Raw genomic sequence first — 24,080 nt, 5'->3', positions numbered from 1 at the left:
CTTTTATATATATATATATATATATATATATATATATATATATATATATATATATATGGCGAAGTTTCCCCAGGGCGCTAATGAATTCCTTTGGTATATCTAAATTTCTCACTTTTAATAAAACTTCATAATTCACTTATATTAGAACTTTCATAAAATCAATTCTGTTTATTTAACAAAGTACAATTGGATACATTATGCCACAATATGTCTACAGTGACCAATAACAAAGTTTTGTACAGATGTTTATGTTGATTCCAGTATATTTCAATCACCAAACAACAGAGAAGTCTTCCTCAAAGACAAGACAATTGCTGCTGTCTTAACCCAACGCGTTTCGTCCTATGGACTTCATCAGGGGTTGTACTTATAATCTAATCAGTGGATGATTGAATATTTATCCATTTTGCTGAACCCAGTTATATTTCTGAGGGCAATTGCGTTTTTGACCGATTGCGTTGAAAATTAGTACATAGAGCAGCTTTTCACATCCAAACGTGAATTTTTACATAAAACTGAAAGCTGTGAATGAGCCTCTCTATATTCAGTAATGTTCCTAGCTGCTGCACCTTTTGGATGTGAAAAGCTGCTCTATGTACTAATTTTCAACGCAATCATCCACTGATTAGATTATAAGTACAACCCCTGATGAAGTCCATAGGACGAAACGCGTTGGGTTAAGACAGCAGCAATTGTCTTGTCTTTGAGGAAGACTTCTCTGTTGTTTGGTGATTGAAATATACTGGAATCAACAAACATCTGTACAAAACTTTGTTATTGGTCACTGTAGACATATTGTGGCATAATGTATCCAATTGTACTTTGTTAAATAAACAGAATTGATTTTATGAAAGTTCTAATATAAGTGAATTATGAAGTTTTATTAAAAGTGAGAAATTTAGATATACCAAAGGAATTCATTAGCGCCCTGGGGAAACTTCGCCATTCCTATTCCAAATTTAAGTACTCTCATCTAACAGGAGGTACTTCCCCCGAAGGTGCAGCTGGCCACTTTTAGCGCGATAAAGGTCTTATTTTCTTTCTATATATATATATATATATATATATATATATATATATATATATATAATATAAAAGATGCTGTCTTGGAGATATATATATATATATATATATATATATATATATATATATACATACTAGGGTCTCAATCTCTGCTGATAAGGTATCTGTCCACGCTGCTACAGCGCTATGAACCCATGCCGACACAATCGCCGGTCTGAGTAGTGTACCAGAATGTGTGTAAATGGACTTCAAAGTACTTTTAGTGCATGCTATCTGCAGTATCCCTGAGGATAGCTGTTAAGTCAGCGCTACCTTTTGGGCAAACGTGACACCCTAGGGGAAGATTCCCATCGTATACTGGCCCTAGTAGGGAAAGGATACTCCCTGAGAATTCTTTGTGGGAAACTGCAGTCTCTTGTCTGGAGATTCCTGCTCTTTTTCTTCATGAGAGGAGGGAAATTTACCTCCGCTTTCTTCCCCTTAAACATATGTACCCTTGTGTCAGGGACAGATGAGTCATCAGTGATATGCAAAACATTTTTTATTACAATAATCATATATTGAATACTTTCCTGCCATTTTGGCTGTAACTTTGCATTATCGTAGTCGACACTGGAGTCAGACTCCGTGTCGATATCAGTGTCTATTATTCTGGATAGTGAGCATTGAGAGACTCTGAAGGTCTCTGCGACATAGGGACAGACATGGGTAGATTCCCTGACTGTTCTCTAATCTTTTGTGCAATAAATTTACCTTAGCACTTAATTTCACATATCCAAACAGGTGTCGGCGTTGTCGACGGAGACACCACTCACACACACATTTGCTCCATCTCCTCCTTAGGGGAGCCTTTTACCTCAGACATGTCGACATACACGTACCGACACACCACACACTCAGGGAATGCTCATCTGAAGACAATTCCCCCACAAGGCCCTTTGGAGAGACAGAGAGTGAGTATGCCAGCACACACCCCAGCGCTATAAACCCAGGAATAACACAGTAACTTAATGTTAACCCAGTAGCTGCTGTTTATATAGATTTTTGCGCGTAATTATGTGCCTCCCCTCTCTTTTTATCCTCTTCTACCGTGTATCTGCAGGGGAGAGGCTGGGGAGCTTCCTCTCAGCGGAGCTGTGGAGAAAAAATGGCGCAGGTGAGTGCTGAGGAAGAAGCCCCGCCCCCTCGACGGCGGGCTTCTGTCCCGCTTAAATATACATTTTCTTGGCGGGGGCTCATACATATATACAGTGCCCAACTGTATATATGTGTACTTTTGCCAAACGAGGTCCATATGCTGCCCAGGGCGCCCCCCCCTGCGCCCTGCACCCTTACAGTGACCGGAGTATGTGAGGTGTGTGGGAGCAATGGCCCACAGCTGCAGTGCTGTGCGTTACCTCAGTGAAGAACGGAGTCTTCTGCCGCCGATTTCGAAGTCTTCTTGCTTCTCATACTCACCCGGCTTCTGTCTTCCGGCTCTGCGAGGGGGACGGCGGCGCGGCTCTGGGATCGGACGACGAGGGTGAGATCCTGTGTACGATCCCTCTGGAGCTAATGGTGTCCAGTAGCCTAAGAAGCAGGACCTAGCTTCAGAGAGTAGGGCTGCTTCTCTCCCCTCTGTCCCACGATGCAGGGAATCTGTTGCCAGCAGAGCTCCCTGAAAATATAAAACCTAACAAAATACTTTCTCACAGCAAGCTCAGGAGAGCTCACTGAACAGCACCCAGCTCGTTCGGGCACAGTCTCAAACTGAGGTCTGGAGGAGGGACATAGAGGGAGGAGCCAGAGCACATCAGAATCTAAATTCTTTCTTAAAGTGCCCATGTCTCCTGCGGAGCCCGTCTATTCCCCATGGTCCTTACGGAGTCCCCAGCATCCACTAGGACGTTAGAGAAAGTGGCTTTATATTGAGTGTTCCTTTCCTGAAAGTCACTCAATGCATCAAGATCTGCAACTTTCAGTCAATCATGTGAAACCCACTTATTAGTCTGGTAGCAAAATAAGAAATCCGGTCTGTAATAGCAGCCCCTGTACGGTCACTAAAGTGTTTATTATTACCAGTTGTTTGGAACTAAAGCCAGGGCCATAGAGCGTGCTGGCCAGCCTCTCACCCTGGCTGAGTATACATGGTCATGCTTTTACTTCACAAAAAATACCAGTTTTAATTATAATAAATACAAGTTGGCTATCCCATGGCTGCTGCCGTCATACACTGCCTTAAGCACAGTGATTAACATAGTGGTCAGTCCAACTAAATCTATAAAGTGGTTTCTGGTCAGTTACACACCACAGACCGAGTGTTCTCTCACTATTTACTGGAAAGCAGCAGGATGTCAGAACTGTCTAATTAGTAATATACTGTGCTGTTCTTCTGTGTCTCCACAGGCTGTTCTTTGTTGGAGCGAGGGAAGGACATCTCCCAGATATGTTATGTTTAATACACATGGAGAGGTTCACACCAGTGTCTGCTCTGCTATTCAATGTAAGGATTGTATACATTTCTATCATTCTTCATTCAACCCTGGCTGCGGCAGATCACAGACAAGTTTATACATTTACTCTTGTCATTGCTGACCGCTGCAGGAAGCAGATCTCCCGTCATTTCTACCCCAGTCATATGGAAATCAAAATACATAATGAACAGATTAACTTCTAACCTGGATTCCTCCACTTCTGGAGGCATCTACTTTGTGGGCTCAATATTCTTGAGCATGAAGTCTACCAATTTACTAGGGACCAATGACAACACTACAGATGTAGCCACACTCTTCCAGCCTGCGGCTCGGGCACCCCCCCCCCCCCACCAAGGCGTGGGTGCGACATAGAATGCCGCCCATGTATACCTATGGGCATGCATACTTGGAAGCACACGTGCGTCCTACTCGTGGGTGTACTTGCCCCGCCTGGATTGCGGCGAATATGGAAAACTGCAGGCTGGATGAGCGTGGCTACATCTGTGTCAATTGACTGGAAGCCAGTAACCTTACTATGGGGGCATCCAATTAGCGTTTTTGTGGCACAAAATGCAAAAACACGGCTTTTTTGTGACTCACAATATAGCAACTATCCAGTTACTCATGTGCGATAATTCTCTGAAGGGTTTATCACCAATTTCTCTTCACCTATTCTGAGCAGGGGAAAATTTGGGAAAAATACCTATTTTGTGGTAAATATTTTGGGACTTGGTTCAGAAGCTTTGGATATCCCCCTTAATGACTAATTAGGCACTTTGAAGTTTTTAATTATTTGTAATTAGCCAATAATAAGATGTCACTTTTGGGGTGAAAAAGTGCAGAGTGATGGAAATTGGGGTACAAGGTATGGGACAGGTACCTTGTACCGCAGGTATTTGGGAGTGCTTTATGAGTGTGACAAGTGTTTTAGGTTTGCAGGTGGGCATAATTGGTTGTTTTTGCAAGGTTTTTAAAAGTGTCTTTCGTTGACCCAAATATATACTTATACCCATTTTTATGTACCACAAATTTATTTATTTTACACAAGCTTTCTTTTTATCGGGTTCGGTATGATATCCCGCCGCACGGGATACCATCGAGAGGTATGCTGACCCTTTTTTATCATTTTCAAGTGTTTTTAAAAAAAATACATATTGCAGCCACTTAATTAATTTTAAGTCCCCAAAATATTTTTATTATGCCCTCTTATTATACTTCTGTATTGTTATCCTTTGGCAGTTTTGAGGGTACAGGCTGATTTCCCCATTTTTACTTGCACCTTTCGCTGGTTAACACATCGCAGGTCACCCGTTTTCATTATTTTTTAATAGGATAGGTAAAAAACTGGGAGCGTGTATACCCGCGATAAGCATTTTTCTCGGGGCGATAGGTGCGATAACTATACTTGCGATTACGTATCATGAGTAATTGGATACCCCCCTAAGAATGCTTACTGTCCGTTCACTAGTAGAACCTGTCCCATGTAAGTGTTTTTTTGTGGATTGATATGCTTCTAGTCTCTGTGACAGCCTAATTAAATATTGGTATGGGTTCCCTCCCTTCCACAGTCTGTCCAATAATCCCACACATTAAAACAGGTCACAAAATCTGGTCCGTAGGCTGGAGCCTAGGTTGCTTTAGGATGATCTGGTTGGCTCGGCCTTGCCACTGGTTCTTTATGAAAGTCTATGTGCTAAGTCTGAGTATAGTAACCTTGTAAATGTTTTTTTATTTTTTTTTATTGCCTTTATATCAGTAGTAGTTCCTCCAAGATGAGCTAACGACTCCCGTTCTCCCCTTCAGTGTGCTGCTACCCTTGTCTACCTGTCTGTGAAAGATGTTTTCCAGCTCATAAATTATTACAGCTTCAGTTACTGGTTCTTTGTTGGATTATCCATTGCTGGACAGATTTACTTACGCTGGAAGGAGCCTGACAGGCCGAGACCTGTGAAGGTTGGTGGAATATGTAATGTGTCTGTATAGTATTTCAGTATTGCATTACTAAAAACACCCCAGGGAAAACTAACAGAGTGGGCATAGATCTACAGATGAGTGCTCACTTACTAGAGGCTGTCTTTGGCATTTATATAAATGATAAAGCAGATTGTGAGGCAGAGCTGTAATTAAACTCTGACTATATTACAGATTTGTTGTCTGTCTAATATGTCTACTTACTGTATAAGGGGGAGATTTATCAAAGCTTGGAGAGAGATGATGTACCAACCAATCAGCTCCTGTCACTTTACAGGCTGTGTTTTAAAAAATTAGTTAAGAACTTGTTACTGGTTGGTACTTTATCTCTCCCCCAAGCTTTGATACATCTTCCCCTAAGTGAGAGTACAAAGAAACGGTGCTGGTAGCTAAACTAACATCTTCTGGGTCACACCGCTGTACATTTCCCACTGATTTACTCTTCACTTTAGACTGTTAAATTACTTCATGAAAGACCTTGCTTTTACTTTTTGTATTATGTCTGTGCTTTCTAGCCATGTCTCTACATCTCTAGGTACAATTGTTTGTCACTCTGGGATGTGAATGAGCTTTCCTAGACTCTCCACTGAATTCAATAGTAACCCAGAGTGCAGGTTTGTGTCCACATCCCCAGCTGGACAACATAACCGACTCTTCTGGATTGGATAAATGCATGGGTTTAACTCACAAAAAGACAATGGAAAGGAAAAGTAATACATTTAGTAAAAAGTTGTAAGAGGCGCAATAAACTAGTCAGTTGAAGGCGATGACTGTTACTAACTTGTGCCTTTGGAAAAGAAAATTGGCATTCAAAAGAGTTTCTGTTTTACCATATGTATGTATTGTCTTCCTGGCTCATAATAAAGCCCTTGAGGTTCTATTCACAGCAAATGTAAGGCCTAATTCAGACCTGATCGTAGCCGTGTAAAATTTTGCAAGGCTACGATCAGCCACCCTGACATGCGGGGGGACGCCCAGCACAGGGCTAGACCGTCCCGCATGTCTGGCCCACCCCCCGCCGCACGGGTGCAATCTCAACGTACAGCGGCGATGCTAGCGAGTAAGTCCCTGCCTGCGCAGCATTGCTGTGTTGGTAGGTGACTTTTTGCCGCGTCCCGGGTCACAGCGGCTGCATGTGATGTCACGCAGCCGCCGCGGCCCCCCCCCCCCGCCCATGGTCCAGGCAAGCCTGCATTGCCCGGGCCGTGCCCCCAAAACGGCGGCCGAATGCCGCCGGCCCGCCCCCTCCCACAAGCGAACGCCTCTGCCTGATTGCTGGGCTGAGATGCTGATCGTATATCTCTGGCATGCGCATTGCGGCGCACGCGCAGTTCAGACCTGATCGCCCGCTGTGTGAAAATGCACAGCAGCGATCAGGTCTGAATTAGCCCCGTAGTCAGGATTGTATTAACCACCATATCACCATACTGATCTCGCAGTCTCTCTGCACCTGTTAGTGACATGTTGTTATTTCCCTGACCATTCCTTTCTCTATCGTCCTAAGTGGATGCTGGGGTTCCTGAAAGGACCATGGGGAATAGCGGCTCCGCAGGAGACAGGGCACAAAAAAGTAAAGCTTTACTAGGTCAGGTGGTGTGCACTGGCTCCTCCCCCTATGACCCTCCTCCAGACTCAAGTTAGATTTTGTGCCCGAACGAGAAGGGTGCAATCTAGGTGGCTCTCCTAAAGAGCTGCTTAGAGAAAGTTTAGCTTAGGTTTTTTACTTTACAGTGAGTCCTGCTGGCAACAGGATCACTGCAACGAGGGACTTAGGGGAGAAGTAGTGAACTCACCTGCGTGCAGAGTGGATTTGCTGCTTGGCTACTGGACACTAGCTCCAGAGGGACGATCACAGGTACAGCCTGGATGGTCACCGGAGCCGCGCCGCCGGCCCCCTTGCAGACGCTGAAGAGAGAAGAGGTCCAAAATCGGCGGCTGAAGACTCCTGAGTCTTCATAAAGGTAGCGCACAGCACTGCAGCTGTGCGCCATTTTCCTCTCAGCACACTTCACACAACAGTCACTGAGGGTGCAGAGCGCTGGGGGGGGCGCTCTGAGAGGCAAATAAAAACCTTATTAGAGGCAAAAAATACCTCACATATAGCCCACAGAGGCTATATGGAGATATTTAACCCCTGCCTAACTTCAAAAATAGCGGGAGACGAGCCCGCCGTAAAAGGGGCGGGGCCTATCTCCTCAGCACACAGCGCCATTTTCTCTCACAGAAAAGCTGGAGAGAAGGCTCCCAGGCTCTCCCCTGCACTGCACTACAGAAACAGGGTTAAAACAGAGAGGGGGGGCACTGATTTTGGCGATATTGTATATATATAAAAGATGCTATAAGGGAGAAACACTTATATAAGGTTGTCCCTATATAATTATAGCGTTTTTGGTGTGTGCTGGCAGACTCTCCCTCTGTCTCCCCAAAGGGCTAGTGGGTCCTGTCCTCTGTCAGAGCATTCCCGGTGTGTGTGCTGTGTGTCGGTACGTGTGTGTCGACATGTATGAGGACGATGTTGGTGAGGAGGCGGAGAAATTGCCTGTAATGGTGATGTCACTCTCTAGGGAGTCGACACCGGAATGGATGGCTTATTTAGAGAATTACGTGAGAATGTCAACACGCTGCAAGGTCGGTTGACGACATGAGACGGCCGACAATCTATTAGGACCGGTCCAGGCGTCTCAGAAACACCGTCAGGGGTTTTAAAAACGCCCATTTACCTCAGTCGGTCGACACAGACACAGACACGGACACTGAATACAGTGTCGACGGTGAATAAACAAACGTATTTCTCATTAGGGCCACACGTTAAGGGCAATGAAGGAGGTGTTACGTGTTTCTGATACTACAAGTACCACAAGAAAGGGTATTATGTGGGAGTGGAAAAAACTACCTGTAGTTTTTCCTGAATCAGATAAAATAAAATGAAGTGTGTGATGATGCGTAGGGTTACCCCGATAGCAAATATTGGCGTTATACCCTTTCCCGCCAGAAATTAGGGTACGTTGGGAAACACCCCTTAGGGTGATAAGGCGCTCACACGCTTATCAAGTGGCGTTACCGTCTCCAGATACGGCCGCCCTCAAGGAGCCAGCTGATAGGAAGCTGGAAAAATATCCTAAAAAGTATATACACACATACGGTGGTTATACTGCGACCAGCGATCGCCATCAGCCTGGAGATGCAGTGCTGGGTTGGCTTGGTCGGATTCCCTGACTGAAAATATTTTATTCATGTAGAGCATTTAATAGGATGCATTCTATATATATGTATGTGAGATGCACAGAGGGATATTTGCTCTCTGGCATCAAGATAAGTGCGTTGTCCATATCTCCCAGAAGATGTCAGGGACACGACAGTGGTCAGGTGATACAGATCCCATACGGCAGATGGAAGTATTGCTGTATAAAGGGAAGGAGTTATTTGGGGGTCGGTCCATCGGACCTGGGGACCACAGCAACAGCTGGGAAATCCAACCTTTTTTACCCCAAGTTACATCTCAGCTAAAAAAGACACCGTCTTTTCAGCCTCAATCTTTCCTTTCCCATGAGGGCATGCAGGCAAAAGGCCAGTCATATCTGCCCAGACATAGAGGTAAGGGAAGTAGACTGCAGCAGGCAGCCCTTTCCCAGGAAAAGAAGCCCTCCACCGCGTCTGCCAAGTCCTCAGCATGACGCTGGGGCCGTGCAAGCGGACTCAAGGTGGGGGGGTAGTCTCAAGAGTCTCAGGGCGCAGTGGGATCACTCGCAAGTTGACCCCTAGATCGTACGAGTATTATCCCAGGGGTAAAGATTGGAGAGTCGAGACATCTTCTCCTCGCAGGTTCCTGAAGTCTGCTTTACCAACGGCTCCCTCCGACAGGGAGGCAGCATTGGAAACAATTCACAAGCTGTATATCCAGCAGGTGATAATCAAAGTACCCCTCCTACGACAAGGAAAAGGGTATTATTTTTCCACACTATATTGTGGTACTGAAGCCAGACGGCTTGGTGACACATAGTCTAAATCTAAAATGTTTTGAACACTTACATAAAAGGTTCAAATCGAGATAAAGTCACTCAGAGCAGTGATAGCGAACCGGAAAAAAGGGGACTATATGGTGTCCCTGGACATCAAGGATTACCTCCATGTCCAAATTTTGTCCTTCTCATCAAGGGTACCTCTGGTTCGTGGTACAGAACTGTCAATATCAGTTTCAGACGATGCCGTTTGAATTATCCACGGCACCCCGGGCCTTTTTACCAAGGTAATGGCCGAAAAGATGTTTCTTCAAAGAAAAAAGGCATCTAAATTATCCCTTACTTGCACGACCTAAAAAGGGCAAGTTCCAGAGAACAGTTGGAGGTCGGAAGAGCACTATCTAAAGTAGTTCTTCGACGGCACGACTGGATTCTAAATATTCCAAGAATCGCAGCTGTTTTCCGACGATACGTCTGCTGTTCCTAGGGATGATTCTGGACACGGTTCAGAAAAAGGTTTTTCTTCCCGAGGAAAAAGCCAAGGAGTTATCCGACCTGTCAGGAACCTCCTAAAACCAGGAAAGGTGTCTGTATCAATGCACAAGAGTCCTGGGAAAAATGGTGGCTTTTTACGAAGCAATTCCATTCGGCAGATTCCATGCAAGAATTTTCCAAAGGGATCTGTTGGACAAATGGTCAGGGTCGCATCCTCAGATGCACCTGCGAATAACCCTGTCGCCAAGGACAAGGGTATATCTTCTGTGGTGGTTGCAAAAGGCTCATCTATTGGAGGGCCGCAGATTCGGCATACAGGATTTGATCCTGGTGACCACGGACGCCAGCCTGAGAGGTTGGGGAGCAGTCACACAAGGAAGAAACTTCCAGGGGGTATGGACGAACCTGGAAAAGTCTCTTCACATAAACATTCTGGTACTAAGAGCAATCTAAAATGCTCTAAGCCAGGCGGAACCACTCCTGCAAGGAAAACCGGTGTTGATTCAGTCGGACAACATCACGGCGGTCGCCCATGTAAACAGACAGGGCGGCACAAGAAGCAGGAGTGCAATGGCAGAAGCTGCCAAGATTCTTCGCTGGGCGGAGAATCACGTAATAGCACTGTCAGCAGTGTTCTTCCCGGGCGTGGACAACTGGGAAGCAGACTTCCTCAGCAGACACGATATTCACCCGGGAGAGGGGGGTCTTCATCCAGAAGTCTTCCACATGCTAATAAACTGTTGGGAAAGACCAATGGTAGACATGATGGCGTCTCGCCTCAACAAGAAACTGGACAAGTATTGCGCCAGGTCAAGAGATCCACAGGCAATAGCTGTGGACGCACTGGTAACACCTTGGGTGTACAAATCAGTATATGTGTTTCCTCCTCTGCCTCTCATACCAAAGGTATTGAAGATTATACGGTGAGGAGGAGTAAGAACAATACTAGTGGCTCCGGATTGGCCAAGAAGGACTTGGTACCCGGAACTTCAAGAGTTGGTCACGGACGACCCGTGCCCTCTACTTCTGAGAAGGGACCTGCTACAACAGGGTCCCTGTCTCTTTCAAGACTTACCGCGGCTGCGTTTGACGGCATGGCGGTTGAACGCCAGATCCTAAAAGGGAAAGGCATTCCAGAAGAAGTCATTCCTACCTTGATTAAGGCAAGGAAGGAAGTCACCGCGAAACATTATCACCGCATTTGGCGAAAATATGTCGCGTGGTGCGAGGATCGGAGTGTTCCGACGGAGGAATTTCAACTGGGTCGTTTCCTACATTTCCTACAATCAGGATTGTCTATGGGTCTCAAATTGAGATCTATTAAGGTTCAAATTTCGGCCCTGTCAATATTCTTCCAAAAAGAATTGGCCTCAGTTCCTGAGGTACAGACTTTTGTTAAAGGAGTACTGCATATACAGCCTCCTGTGGTGCCTCCGGTGGCACCGTGGGATCTAAATGTAGTTTTAGATTTCCTCAAATCCCATTGGTTTGAACCATTGAAAAAGGTGGATTTTAAATATCTCACATGGAAAGTGACTATGTTACTGGCCCTGGCTTCCGCCAGGAGAGTATCTGAATTGGCGGCTTTATCTTATAAAAGCCCTTATCTAATCTTCCATTCGGATAGGGCAGAACTGAGGACTCGTCCGCATTTTCTCCCTAAGGTGGTATCAGCGTTTCACCTGAACCAACCTATTGTGGTGCCTGCGGCCACTGGCGACTTGGAGGACTCCAAGTTGTTGGACGTTGTCAGAGCCTTAAAAATATACATTTCAAGGACGGCTGAAGTCAGAAAATCTGACTCGCTGTTGATACTATATGCACCCAACAAGTTGGGTGCCCCTGCTTCTAAGCAGACGATTGCTCGTTGGATTTGTAACACAATTCAACTTGCTCATTCTGTGGCAGGCCTGCCACAGCCTAAATCTGTTAAGGCCCATTCCACAAGGAAGGTGGGCTCATCTTGGGCGGCTGCCCGAGGGGTCTCGGCATTACAATTCTGTCGAGCAGCTACGTGGTCGGGGGAAAACACGTTTGTAAAATTCTACAAATTTGATACCCTGGCAAAAGAGGACTTGGAATTCTCTCATTCGGTGCTGCAGAGTCATCCGCACTCTCCCGCCCGTTTGGGAGCTTTGGTATAATCCCCATGGTCCTTTCAGGAACCCCAGCATCCACTTAGGACGATAGAGAAAATAAGAATTTACTTACCGATAATTCTATTTCTCGGAGTCCGTAGTGGATGCTGGGCGCCCATCCCAAGTGCGGATTATCTGCAATACTGTACATAGTTATTGTTAACAAATTCGGGTTATATTGTTAAGGAGCCATCTTTAAGAGGCTCTTTCTGTTATCATACTGTTAACTGGGTTTAGATCACAAGTTGTACGGTGTGATTGGTGTGGCTGGTATGAGTCTTACCCGGGATTCAAATTGCCTCCCTTATTGTGTACGCTCGTCCGGGCACAGTACCTAACTGGAGTCTGGAGGAGGGTCATAGGGGGAGGAGCCAGTGCACACCACCTGATCTGGTAAAAGCTTTACTTTTTTGTGCCCTGTCTCCTGCGGAGCCGCTATTCCCCATGGTCCTTTCAGGAACCCCAGCATCCACTACGGACTCCGAGAAATAGAATTATCGGTAAGTAAATTCTTATTTTCAGCTGCATTATGTTTGGAACTCAGCACTGACATACTGTATGTAAAGATTGCCATTTTTAGCATTGTATGTATTCCTATTTGTGTTTCTTGAACTTAGTGTTGGGTTTGCTGTGACTACTCTTCATCTGTTCTAGGTCATAATAACATTCTTTCTCCCTGTACTTTCAGCTCAGCCTGTTTTATCCCATTGTGTTTTGCCTGTGTACATTGTTCCTGGTCTTCATCCCATTGTACAGTGACACTGTGAACTCTCTCATTGGAATCGGCATTGCTCTTTCTGGTGTCCCTATTTATTTTATGGGAGTCTATCTTCCAGAGTCCAAAAGGCCACCTTGCATTGGCAAACTATTAGGTAAGAAGGAAAAATTCTATTCTAATTAAATAAACATTGCTTAGCTGTGTAATATGTACATTGCTGGGAAGGCAGTACACTATAGACTGGCCTTTAGTCTGAAGTGATGGGGAAATGTTCATGGCATATAAAGTGTTTCACCCAGAGATGTAGGTTGTTGGAACCACTCCAGTAGTATGCCCACCCAGAGATGTAGGTTGTTGGAACCACTCCAGTAGTATGCCCACCCAGAGATGTAGGTTGTTGGAACCACTCCAGTAGTATGCCCACCCAGAGATGTAGGTTGTTGGAACCACTCCAGTAGTATGCCCACCCAGAGATGTAGGTTGTTGGAACCACTCCAGTAGTATGCCCACCCAGAGATGTAGGTTGTTGGAACCACTCCAGTAGTATGCCCACCCAGAGATGTAGGTTGATGGAACCACTCCACTAGTATGTTCACCATTTATTTCCATCCATATTGCCACAGTTTTACAATACACCCAAGCATTACTTATTTAGGTGACAAGGGGGAGATGTACTAAGTCTTGGAGAGAGATAAAGGGGTCTATTCATGCAGCAGTGAAAAATAAGAATTTACTTACCGATAATTCTATTTCTCGTAGTCCGTAGTGGATGCTGGGGACTCCGTCAGGACCATGGGGGATTAGCGGCTCCGCAGGAGACAGGGCACAAAAGTAAAAGCTTTAGGATCAGGTGGTGTGCACTGGCTCCTCCCCCTATGACCCTCCTCCAAGCCTCAGTTAGGATACTGTGCCCGGACGAGCGTACACAATAAGGAAGGATTTTGAATCCCGGGTAAGACTCACACCAGCCACACCAATCACACCAATCACACTGTACAACCTGTGATCTGAACCCAGTTAACAGCATGATAACAGCGGAGCCTCTGAAAAGATGGCTCACAACAATAATAACCCGATTTTTGTAACAATAACTATGTACAAGTATTGCAGACAATCCGCACTTGGGATGGGCGCCCAGCATCCACTACGGACTACGAGAAATAGAATTATCGGTAAGTAAATTCTTATTTTCTCTGACGTCCTAAGTGGATGCTGGGGACTCCGTCAGGACCATGGGGATTATACCAAAGCTTCCAAACGGGCGGGAGAGTGCGGATGACTCTGCAGCACCGAATGAGAGAACTCCCGGTCCTCCTCAGTCAGGGTGTGCCCCTGACCAAGTAGCTGCTCGGCAAAGTTGTAAAGCCGAGACTCCTCGGGCAGCCGCCCAAGATGAGCCCACCTTCCTTGTGGAATGGGCATTTACATATTTTGGCTGTGGCAGGCCTGCCACAGCATGTGCAAGCTGAATTGTACTACACATCCAACTAGCAATCGTCTGCTTAGAATCAAGAGCACCCAGTTTATTGGGTGCATACAGGATAACAGCAAGTCAGTTTTCCTGACTCCAGCCGTCCTGGAAACCTATATTTTCAGGGCCCTGACAACATCTAGCAACTTGGAGTCCTCCAAGTCCCTAGTAGCCGCAGGTACCACAATAAGCTGGTTCAGGTGAAACACTGACACCACCTTAGGGAGAAACTGGGGACGAGTCCGCAGCTCTGCCCTGTCCGAATGGACAATCAGATATGGGCTTTTGTGAGACAAAGTCGCCAATTCTGACACTCGCCTGGCCGAGGCCAGGGCCAACAGCATGGTCACTTTCCATGTGAGATATTTCAAATCCACAGATTTGAGCGGTTTAAACCAATGTGATTTGAGGAATCCCAGAACTACGTTGAGATCCCACAGTGCCACTGGAGGCACAAAAGGGGGTTGTATATGCAGTACTCCCTTGACAAACTTCTGGACTTCAGGAACTGAAGCCAATTCTTTCTGGAAGAAAATCGACAGGGCCGAAATTTGAACCTTAATGGACCCCAATTTGAGGCCCATAGACACTCCTGTTTGCAGGAAATGCAGGAATCGACCGAGTTGAAATTTCTTCGTGGGGCCTTCCTGGCCTCACACCACGCAACATATTTTCGCCACATGTGGTGATAATGTTGTGCGGTCACCTCCTTCCTGGCTTTGACCAGGGTAGGAATGACCTCTTCCGGAATGCCTTTTTCCCTTAGGATCCGGCGTTCAACCGCCATGCCGTCAAACGCAGCCGCGGTAAGTCTTGGAACAGACATGGTACTTGCTGAAGCAAGTCCCTTCTTAGCGGCAGAGGCCATGAGTCCTCTGTGAGCATCTCTTGAAGTTCCAGGTACCAAGTCCTTCTTGGCCAATCCGGAGCCACGAGTATAGTTCTTACTCCTCTACGTCTTATAATTCTCAGTACCTTGGGTATGAGAAGCAGAGGAGGGAACACATACACTGACTGGTACACCCACGGTGTTACCAGAGCGTCCACAGCTATTGCCTGAGGGTCTCTTGACCTGGCGCAATACCTGTCCAGTTTTTTGTTCAGGCGGGACGCCATCATGTCCACCTTTGGTCTTTCCCAATGGTTCACAATCATGTGGAAGACTTCCCGATGAAATCCCCACTCTCCCGGGCGTCGGAATGAACACTGCTGACAGTGCTATCACCTGATTTTCCGCCCAGCGAAGAATCCTTGCAGTTTCTGCTATTGCCCTTCTGCTTCTTGTGCCGCCCTGTCTGTTTACGTGGGCGACTGCCGTGATGTTGTCCCACTGGATCAATACCGGCTGACCTTGAAGCAGAGGTCTTGCTAAGCTTAGAGCATTGTAACTTGCCCTTAGCTCCAGTATATTTATGTGGAGAGAATTCTCCAGACTTGATCACACTCCCTGGAAATTTTTTCCCTGTGTGACTGCTCCCCAGCCTCTCAGGCTGGCATCCCTGGTCACCAGGACCCTTCCTGAATGCCGAATCTGCGGCCCATTAGTAGATGAGTACTTTGCAGCCACCGCAGAAGAAACACCCTTGTCCTTGGAGACAGGGTTATCCGCTGATGCATCTGAAGATGCGATTCGGACCATTTTTCCAGCAGATCCCACTGAAAAGTTCTTGCGTGAAAACTGCCGAATGGAATCGCTTCGTAAGAAGCCACCATTTTTCCCAGGACCCTTGTGCAATGATGCACTGACACTTTTCCTGGTTTTAGGAGGTTCCTGACTAGCTCGGATAACTCCCTGGCTTTCTTCTCCGGGAGAAACACCCTTTTCTGGACTGTGTCCAGAATCATCCCTAGGAACAGCCGATGTGTCGTCGGAAACAACTGCGGTTTTGGAATATTTAGAATCCACCCGTGCTGTCGTAGAACTACTTGAGATAGTGCTACTCCGACCTCCAACTGTTCTCTGGACCTTGCTCTTATCAGGAGGTCGTCCATTTTCTTTGAAGAAGAATCATCATTTCGGCCATTACCTTGGTAAAGACCCGGGGTGCCGTGGACAATCCAAACGGCAGCGTCTGAAACTGATAGTGACAGTTCTGTACCACGAACCTGAGGTACCCTTGGTGAGAAGGGCAAATTGGGACATGGAGGTAAGTATCCCTGATGTCCCGGGACACCCTATAGTCCCCTTCTTCCTGGTTCGCTATCACTGCTCTGAGTGACTCCATCTTGATTTGAACCTTTGTAAGTGTTCAAATATTTCAGATTTAGAATAGGTCTCACCGAGCCTTCTGGCTTCAGTACCACAACATAGTGTGGAATAATACCCCTTTCCTTGTTGTAGGAGGGGTACTTTGATTATCACCTGCTGGGAATACAGCTTGTGAATTGTTTCCAATACTGCCTCCCTGTCGGAGGGAGACGTTGGTAAAGCAGACTTCAGGAACCTGCGAGGGGGAAACGTCTCGACTTTCCAATCTGTACCCCTGGGATCCTACTTGTAGGATCCAGGGGTCCTGTACGGCCCCAGCGTCATGCTGAGAAACTTGGCAGAAGCGGTGGAGGCTTCTGTTCCTGGGAATGGGCTGCCTGCTGCAGTCTTCTTCCCTTTCCTCTATCCCTGGGCAGATATGACTCTTATGGGGACGAAAGGACTGAGGCTGAAAAGACGGTGTCTTTTTCTGCAGAGATGTGACTTAAGGTAAAAACGGTGGATTTTCCAGCAGTTGCCGTGGCCACCAGGTCCGATGGACCGACCCCAAATAACTCCTCCCCTTTATACGGCAATACTTCTTTGTGCCGTTTGGAATCTGCATCACCTGACCACTGTCGTGTCCATAAACATCTTCTGGCAGATATGGACATCGCACTTACTCTTGATGCCAGAGTGCAAATATCCCTCTGTGCATCTCGTATATATAGAAATGCATCCTTTAAATGCTCTATAGTCAATAAAATACTGTCCCTGTCAAGGGTATCAATATTTTTAGTCAGGGAATCCGACCAAGCCACCCCAGCTCTGCACATCCAGGCTGAGGCGATCGCTGGTCGCAGTATAACACCAGTATGTGTGTATATACTTCTTAGGATATTTTCCAGCCTCCTATCAGTTGGCTCCTTGAGGACGGCCCTATCCGGAGACGGTACCGCCACTTGTTTTGATAAGCGTGTGAGCGCCTTATCCACCCTAAGGGGTGTTTCCCAACGCGCCCTAACTTCTGGCGGGAAAGGGTATACCACCAATAATTTTCTATCGGGGGAAACCCACGCATCATCACACACTTCATTTAATTTATCTGATTCAGGAAAAACTACAGGTAGTTTTTTCACACCCCACATAATACCCTTTTTTGTGGTACTTGTAGTATCAGAAATATGTAACACCTCCTTCATTGCCCTTAACAAGTAACGTGTGGCCCTAAAGGAAAATACGTTTGTTTCTTCACCGTTGACACTGAAATCAGTGTCTGTGTCGACCGACTGAGGTAAATGGGCGTTTTAAAGCCCCTGACGGTGTTTGAGACGCCTGGACAGGTACTATTTTTTTGCCGGCCGTCTCTGTTGACATTATCACGTAATTCCTTGAATAAGCCATCCATTCCGGTGTCGACTCCCTAGAGAGTGACATCACCATTACAGGCAATTGCTCCGCCTCCTCACCAACATCGTCCTCATACATGTCGACACACACGTACCGACACACAGCACACACACAGGGAATGCTCTGATAGAGGACAGGACCCCACTAGCCCTTTGGGGAGACAGAGGGAGAGTTTGCCAGCACACACCAAAAACGCTATAATTATACAGGGACAACCTTTATATAAGTGTTTTTCCCTTATAGCATTTTAATATATATAGTCATATCGCCAAATAAGTGCCCCCCCTCTCTGTTTTAACCCTGTTTCTGTAGTGCAGTGCAGGGGAGAGCCTGGGAGCCTTCCCACCAGTATTTCTGTGAGGGAAAATGGCGCTGTGTGCTGAGGAGAATAGGCCCCGCCCCCTTTTCGGCGGGCTTCTTCTCCCGTTTTTCTGAGACCTGGCAGGGGTTAAATACATCCATATAGCCTCCAGGGGCTATATGTGATGTATTTTTAGCCAGAATAAGGTACTATCATTGCTGCCCAGGGCGCCCCCCCCAGCACCCTGCACCCTCAGTGACCGCTGCTATGAAGTGTGCTGACAACAATGGCGCACAGCTGCAGTGCTGTGCGCTACCTTATGAAGACTGAAAAGTCTTCTGCCGCCGGTTTCTGGACCTCTTCACTTTTCGGCATCTGGGTCGGCGGCGCGGCTCCGGGACGAACCCCAGGGTGAGACCTGTGTTCCGACTCCCTCTGGAGCTAATGGTGTCCAGTAGCCTAAGAAGCCAATCCATCCTGCACGCAGGTGAGTTCACTTCTCTCCCCTAAGTCCCTCGATGCAGTGAGCCTGTTGCCAGCAGGACTCACTGAAAATAAAAAACCTAACAAAACTTTTACTCTAAGCAGCTCTTTAGGAGAGCCACCTAGATTGCACCCTTCTCGGCCGGGCACAAAAATCTAACTGAGGCTTGGAGGAGGGTCATAGGGGGAGGAGCCAGTGCACACCACCTGATCCTAAAGCTTTTACTTTTGTGCCCTGTCTCCTGCGGAGCCGCTAATCCCCCATGGTCCTGACGGAGTCCCCAGCATCCACTTAGGACGTCAGAGAAAGTCCTGTTTTACAAAGCAGTTCAGAAAACATGGCTTTTCACTGCTTTCTCGTATTCAGGAAGCGGGTTACTGTGCAGAGGTTTCTGATTTCTCCAGTGCTGTCCCAGCTCCCTGTCTGGGTCGCTTCTGAATGTAGTAAAATGGGGAGAGCGAATCATAAAAAGCCCTGATTCAGTTTCACATTCCCACTGAAAATTGCCATCTCAGGATGGCGTAATGAGGCTTGTTAGGGGAGAGAAGCTGCAAAGACTTTCGTCGTCTTGTCTCTCTGCAGCCTTCAGTATACAGCGGCCAGTCTGATGTTGTATTGGCGTAGTAGTGAAGTCCTACTAGGAAATATAGGACTGACATCCCAGATGAACGCAACTGCATCCTTCCATGCACTGAATTCAAAAAGTTTGATATTGCCTCTGGCTCAGCGGACCTCTCTTCTCTCTCCCAAGAGGCAGCTCAGCCCCCCAACCCTGCTATGGCGCTGGCACATCTATGTGCTAGAAGGCTTTCAATGCACATGGCCGAACTTCTTCGGGAGTGGGGACACGTGCGCAGTATCCAGATCCTAGGACACTGGTGCGGTATTTTGAAAACTGCACTGATCGGTTACTTTGCTAAAGAAGCAGAGTATCGTGGAATATCGCAAGATAGGGAAGTATTAATGAATCACTCAGTAACCTCAAGATATATTGCATCAATATGATATGGTATGTTTTGAAATTTACCGTGACCCACTTAAATTTCTTTATGAACAGACCCCAGAGTACCAGCCAATCTGATCCGAACTGCCATGTTCAGGTTGTGTTTGAAAAATGAAAGGCGCTCATTGGTTGGTTGTTTATCTCTCTCCACTTTATCACTCTCTAAGGCCTAGGTCTCTAAACTCGGTCCTCAGGACCCCACACACTGCATGTTTTGCAGGTCTCCTCACAGAATCACAAGTGAAATAATTAGCTCCACCTGCGGACCTTTTAAAATGTGTCTGTGAGTAATTAATACACCTGTGCACCTGCTGGGTTACCTGCAAAACATGCACTGTGTGGGGTCCTGAGGACCGAGTTTGCAGACCTATGCTCTAAGGGTTAAGTACACCTGCCCCAAAATGTCTTAACTCATAGGCTCTCAATCTTGATCCTCAGGACCCAAAACAGTTCATGTTTTCCAGGTCTCCTCACAGAATAACGAGTGAAATAATAAGCTTGATCTGTAGATCTTTTAAAATGTCAATGAGTACATCTGTGTACCTGCTAGGTCACCTGGAAAACATGAACTGTTTGGGGTCTTGGGAACTACTTGTCTTTTCACACGTTTGACACTTGCTCATCATACCACACTAAAGCAGCTGTATTTTTGTGTGTTCTTGCCAAAATACCAGAAGTTACGGAAAACACTACATTTTACCATTTACTCTTGCCAGACTTATATAGTAATTGACATGGTTATAAGAAGCATATTCACAATACGTTCAACCACCAATTCAGTGTTGCTTTATAAATTAAAATAACCACTTTAGTAAATCTCTCTCAAATACTTAATCCCTGGCACTATACGCCACCAGTCACCTTTCCCCAGCATTGTATATTCTCTGCGGACACGCATACTGCACACCTGCCTCATCCAGCCCAGCAGAATCGCTATTCTGGAAGGTACTGATCCGATTATCTTCCAGAGACTCACTGTGCCTTATACTCCTAGCTTACTACAGAATGATGTGTTTTATAGTACTTCCAGACCTCTATCCATTTATTTCATCTCAATCCTGCAAGTTTTGGAATAGCAGAGATTTGTACTGTGCAGCAGTAAATCTATACAGTGATGCCAGAAACGTGTATCAAAACTTGTCCATCTTGAGGAAATATATATATATATATATCTTTGCTTATATGGTGCCATTACCATTAGTACCACAAAGCTGTGTGCTTTGGATATTGTGGTGTTAAAAGAAAAAAATTATTTAGTACAAAATGTATTGTTCGTGGTCACCTTTTATATAGTATTATCTCGACTAAACCCTAGAGCAGGCCTGGCCAAGCTGTAGCTCTTCAGCTGCTGTGAAACTATACATCACAGCACGCCTTGCCACCATTTTAGCATTTCCTAATAACTAAACTGTGGCAGGGCACAGTGTAGTTTCACAACAACTGGAGAGCCACAGGTTGGCCAGGCCTGCCATAGAGTGAGGAGTATTATATTAAATTGTAACTTCAAGCATACAGCTATAAAAGACCCCATGTTGTTTGGGAGGGTAAATATGGAACAATGTGCCAAAGTTCTACTTGTTGAAGGGTGAAGGTCTTGGAATATTGTATTTACCAGCACTGATAAACCAATAACCTTGTAAATTTCTGTTTTTCCTTAATCTCCCTTTTAGCTTTTCTCACAAGATGGACCCAGTTGATCTTCAATTGTGTCTTGACTGAGATGGATCCCACTGATGAGAAACAAATTGTGGAAAAATTGAAATAAACACTTGAATCTGGGTATTAAAGAAGAAAAATTGATATTTTGAGGACATTTCTTGAAGGTGCTAGGAAAAAAATGTATTCTCTGCAGTTACCACAGAAAAGTAGGAACAGCTACAGTGGAAATGAACAATGGCTGTTGCCCATAAATGATTCAGTGCAATAGAGATGGTCAAAGTACACTGTGCCATCTCCAAAGATGACAGCGTTCCAAATAACTTTAGGAGTGTCAGGTAATTTACACTGATGTGTAAAATCTCTCCAAAAATTTACCTAGGAAGAAACAAAGCTTGAAATTTTGACTGGTTATGACTTTTTTTTTTTACCTCAAACTTTGACGCTAATCCAGGTTAGCTAAATGCTATCATTTCTGAGTACTGTTACCCTTGCATGTCCAGGTTTGTTTGTGAAGTATAGGAAAAACAAGTGCTAAATCTTGTTTTTGTTCTGGAAGAAAAAAGAAAAGTTTTTGCACTCCATAGCTGTAGGTTTTGTGAAATTTCATTTTTTTTTTTCTAAATTAAGCTATTATTTGTAAATTTTCAAAATACTTCACAATGGGTTTGCTGCTCTCTCAATTTAAGTAGTAGTTGGATGCAAAGTGCCTACAAAAATAAAATACACTCCAGGATCCACAGCTTAAGGAGCAATACCTTGGTTTGTACGGTTTCAAAAAGCAATGTGCCTACATTCCCCACACTTCTTTATTTAACTGCAAAGTGGGTTAACAGCAGCCATTTTGTACTAATAGTCACAAAAAGCCACACTGATGTCACTAATAAGCTGCAGTCTCATAGTATTGATTAGGTTACAAAATGTCTGCCTGCACTGTGTGGATAAGAGACACACTTGAGATGCAATTAATGACAGGCTTCTTTAATGCTGGCAATGTACTATACAATTATTTGGCCAATCCACCAGATGTCTGAACACACAGATAAATGTACCATGTATTTGCGTGACCGATCAAAAAATATCATATGAATATACCAGATTGGCCGTACGATGCAATATTTTGAATTGTCAAGTTGGCGGCATTGGCCAGTCTATTTACTGCTTTGGCTGACCAAAGGACATTTTTCCATGTTTCTTTATAGCTGAAGAACAGGGAAAAAGGCTCTTGCCTATGGGAGGAACCCAGAAATCCTGTGGCCAAACACACTGTGAGAGGGGTGTAGTATGAGTGGCCGGTGGTCGGGATCCTGGCACCCAGGATAGCATGCCGGCAGCTGGGCGAGCGCAAATGACCCCCTTGTGGGCTCGCCACACTATTTATTCTCCCTCCAGGGGGGTCGTGGACCCCCAAGAGGGAGAATAGTTGTCAGTATGCTGGGTGGCGGGATTCCAGCGCCGGTATACTGAGCACTGGGATGCCAACAGCCGGCATACTGAATACCACCCCTGTGAGAGGTCTCCCATGATATTTGAGGGGTGTGAGATAAAATATCTGTCTCTTTATCTGACCGTGTATGTCTAGGTTAAGTATTGTAAGATATCTCAAGTACAGTTATGCAGAGAGATGCATATAAAAGTGTTCATCCCATTTTTCATTTCTGTTTAATTTCTCATCTCTGTTGAGTCGTTAATGTTTTATTTCAAGCGCTGTTTTACATGTGCAATATTTTTCCATTCAGAAACTTCAGGACAACACTGGCACTGCCTAGATTGTAAAAATTATAATAAAGGTGAATTTGTCATTATTTTCCTAACCTAGCTGAAGAAAGTAAGGGCGTGTACAGACATGCACAATTACCTCTGCTTTGTTATCTCGAATGCCACATGTATACAGCATTTCTAACATAAAGGACAATAAATTAACTTCTGTAAAAGCACTACTAACAAGGTTTACAAATATCCTGACAGTAGGAGAGTGACATTGCAATTGCTGTACAATTTATTGTTCTGTTTCTGGGCAGCATGAAGTCACAGTGGATGACATTGCTACCTGGCAGTGCTTGACCAACCAAAACATACATTCTGGAGTAATGTGCAGTGGGGCATGGTGCTCTGGAATTATGGCACAGCAACATCACAAATTTTCCTGCACACCGCTATGGTCTTGTGAGGTAAAATAAGCAATGTGCTGCTATCACAAGAACTGTTGTCCCTACTTGCAGGACTTAGCTTGTCCTCTGACACTTTGTGTGGGTTTCCTACCTACAGTCCGAAAACATTCTGGAAGGTTAAGTAGCAACTGCCACAATTGACCTGTGGGTTTGTGACTTTAGACTGTAAGCTCCACTGGTGCAAGTCTGATGTGAATGATTTAATAGTATAGTGGTTGTGGAATAATAATATTTGGTTAATAGATGCTGACTGCATTACACTTAAATAGCATTTTTCAGAGAGAGGCTGCAGTGTGTGTAGGAAGTTTCTATCCTCGCCAGCAGAGGCTCCTACCTTTGGCTGCAGTCCATAGAAGCTGGGTAGGGCTGATGATGAGGCAGGGAGTGGCTTCCTGCAGGAAGCCCGCTCTATGCTAAATCGCAGCCTGGTCTGGCAGCCCCAGAGGGAGGAAACACCTTCCAATGGGACTGCCTGTCCTGCAGGTGACTGACAGGTAGCACTTCCAACAGTAAGCCACTGAGCAGGTGGCAGTTATACGAACTGCAACTGGCTGAGCTAAGCTCAATGGAATGGCAGATTTTTATTGGCGGGGGGGGGAAGGGGAAGGAGAGGGTAGGTTTCAGTTTATAGGTAAAATC

At 45.6% G+C, this 24,080-nt stretch overlaps 1 protein-coding gene across 1 annotated transcript in view; it reads left to right on the top strand.

Annotated features, from left to right (window-relative positions):
• The window catches only part of SLC7A6 (solute carrier family 7 member 6), a 118,993-nt gene extending 95,918 nt beyond the window's left edge, over nucleotides 1-23,075 (top strand). Inside the window, exons 7-10 of the mRNA XM_063945359.1 lie at nucleotides 3,409-3,505; nucleotides 5,280-5,429; nucleotides 12,728-12,911; nucleotides 21,285-23,075. Coding sequence (XP_063801429.1) covers nucleotides 3,409-3,505; nucleotides 5,280-5,429; nucleotides 12,728-12,911; nucleotides 21,285-21,379 — 526 coding nt within the window. The 3' untranslated portion in view covers nucleotides 21,380-23,075. The remainder of the gene's footprint in view (nucleotides 1-3,408; nucleotides 3,506-5,279; nucleotides 5,430-12,727; nucleotides 12,912-21,284) is intronic.
• The last annotated feature ends 1,005 nt before the right edge of the window (nucleotides 23,076-24,080 follow it).

Source organism: Pseudophryne corroboree, chromosome 11 (assembly GCF_028390025.1).
Source record: "Pseudophryne corroboree isolate aPseCor3 chromosome 11, aPseCor3.hap2, whole genome shotgun sequence".
Lineage (NCBI taxonomy): Eukaryota > Metazoa > Chordata > Amphibia > Anura > Myobatrachidae > Pseudophryne > Pseudophryne corroboree.
Note: the sequence above shows the minus strand (reverse complement) of the source record. Positions and strands in the feature narration are given on the sequence as shown.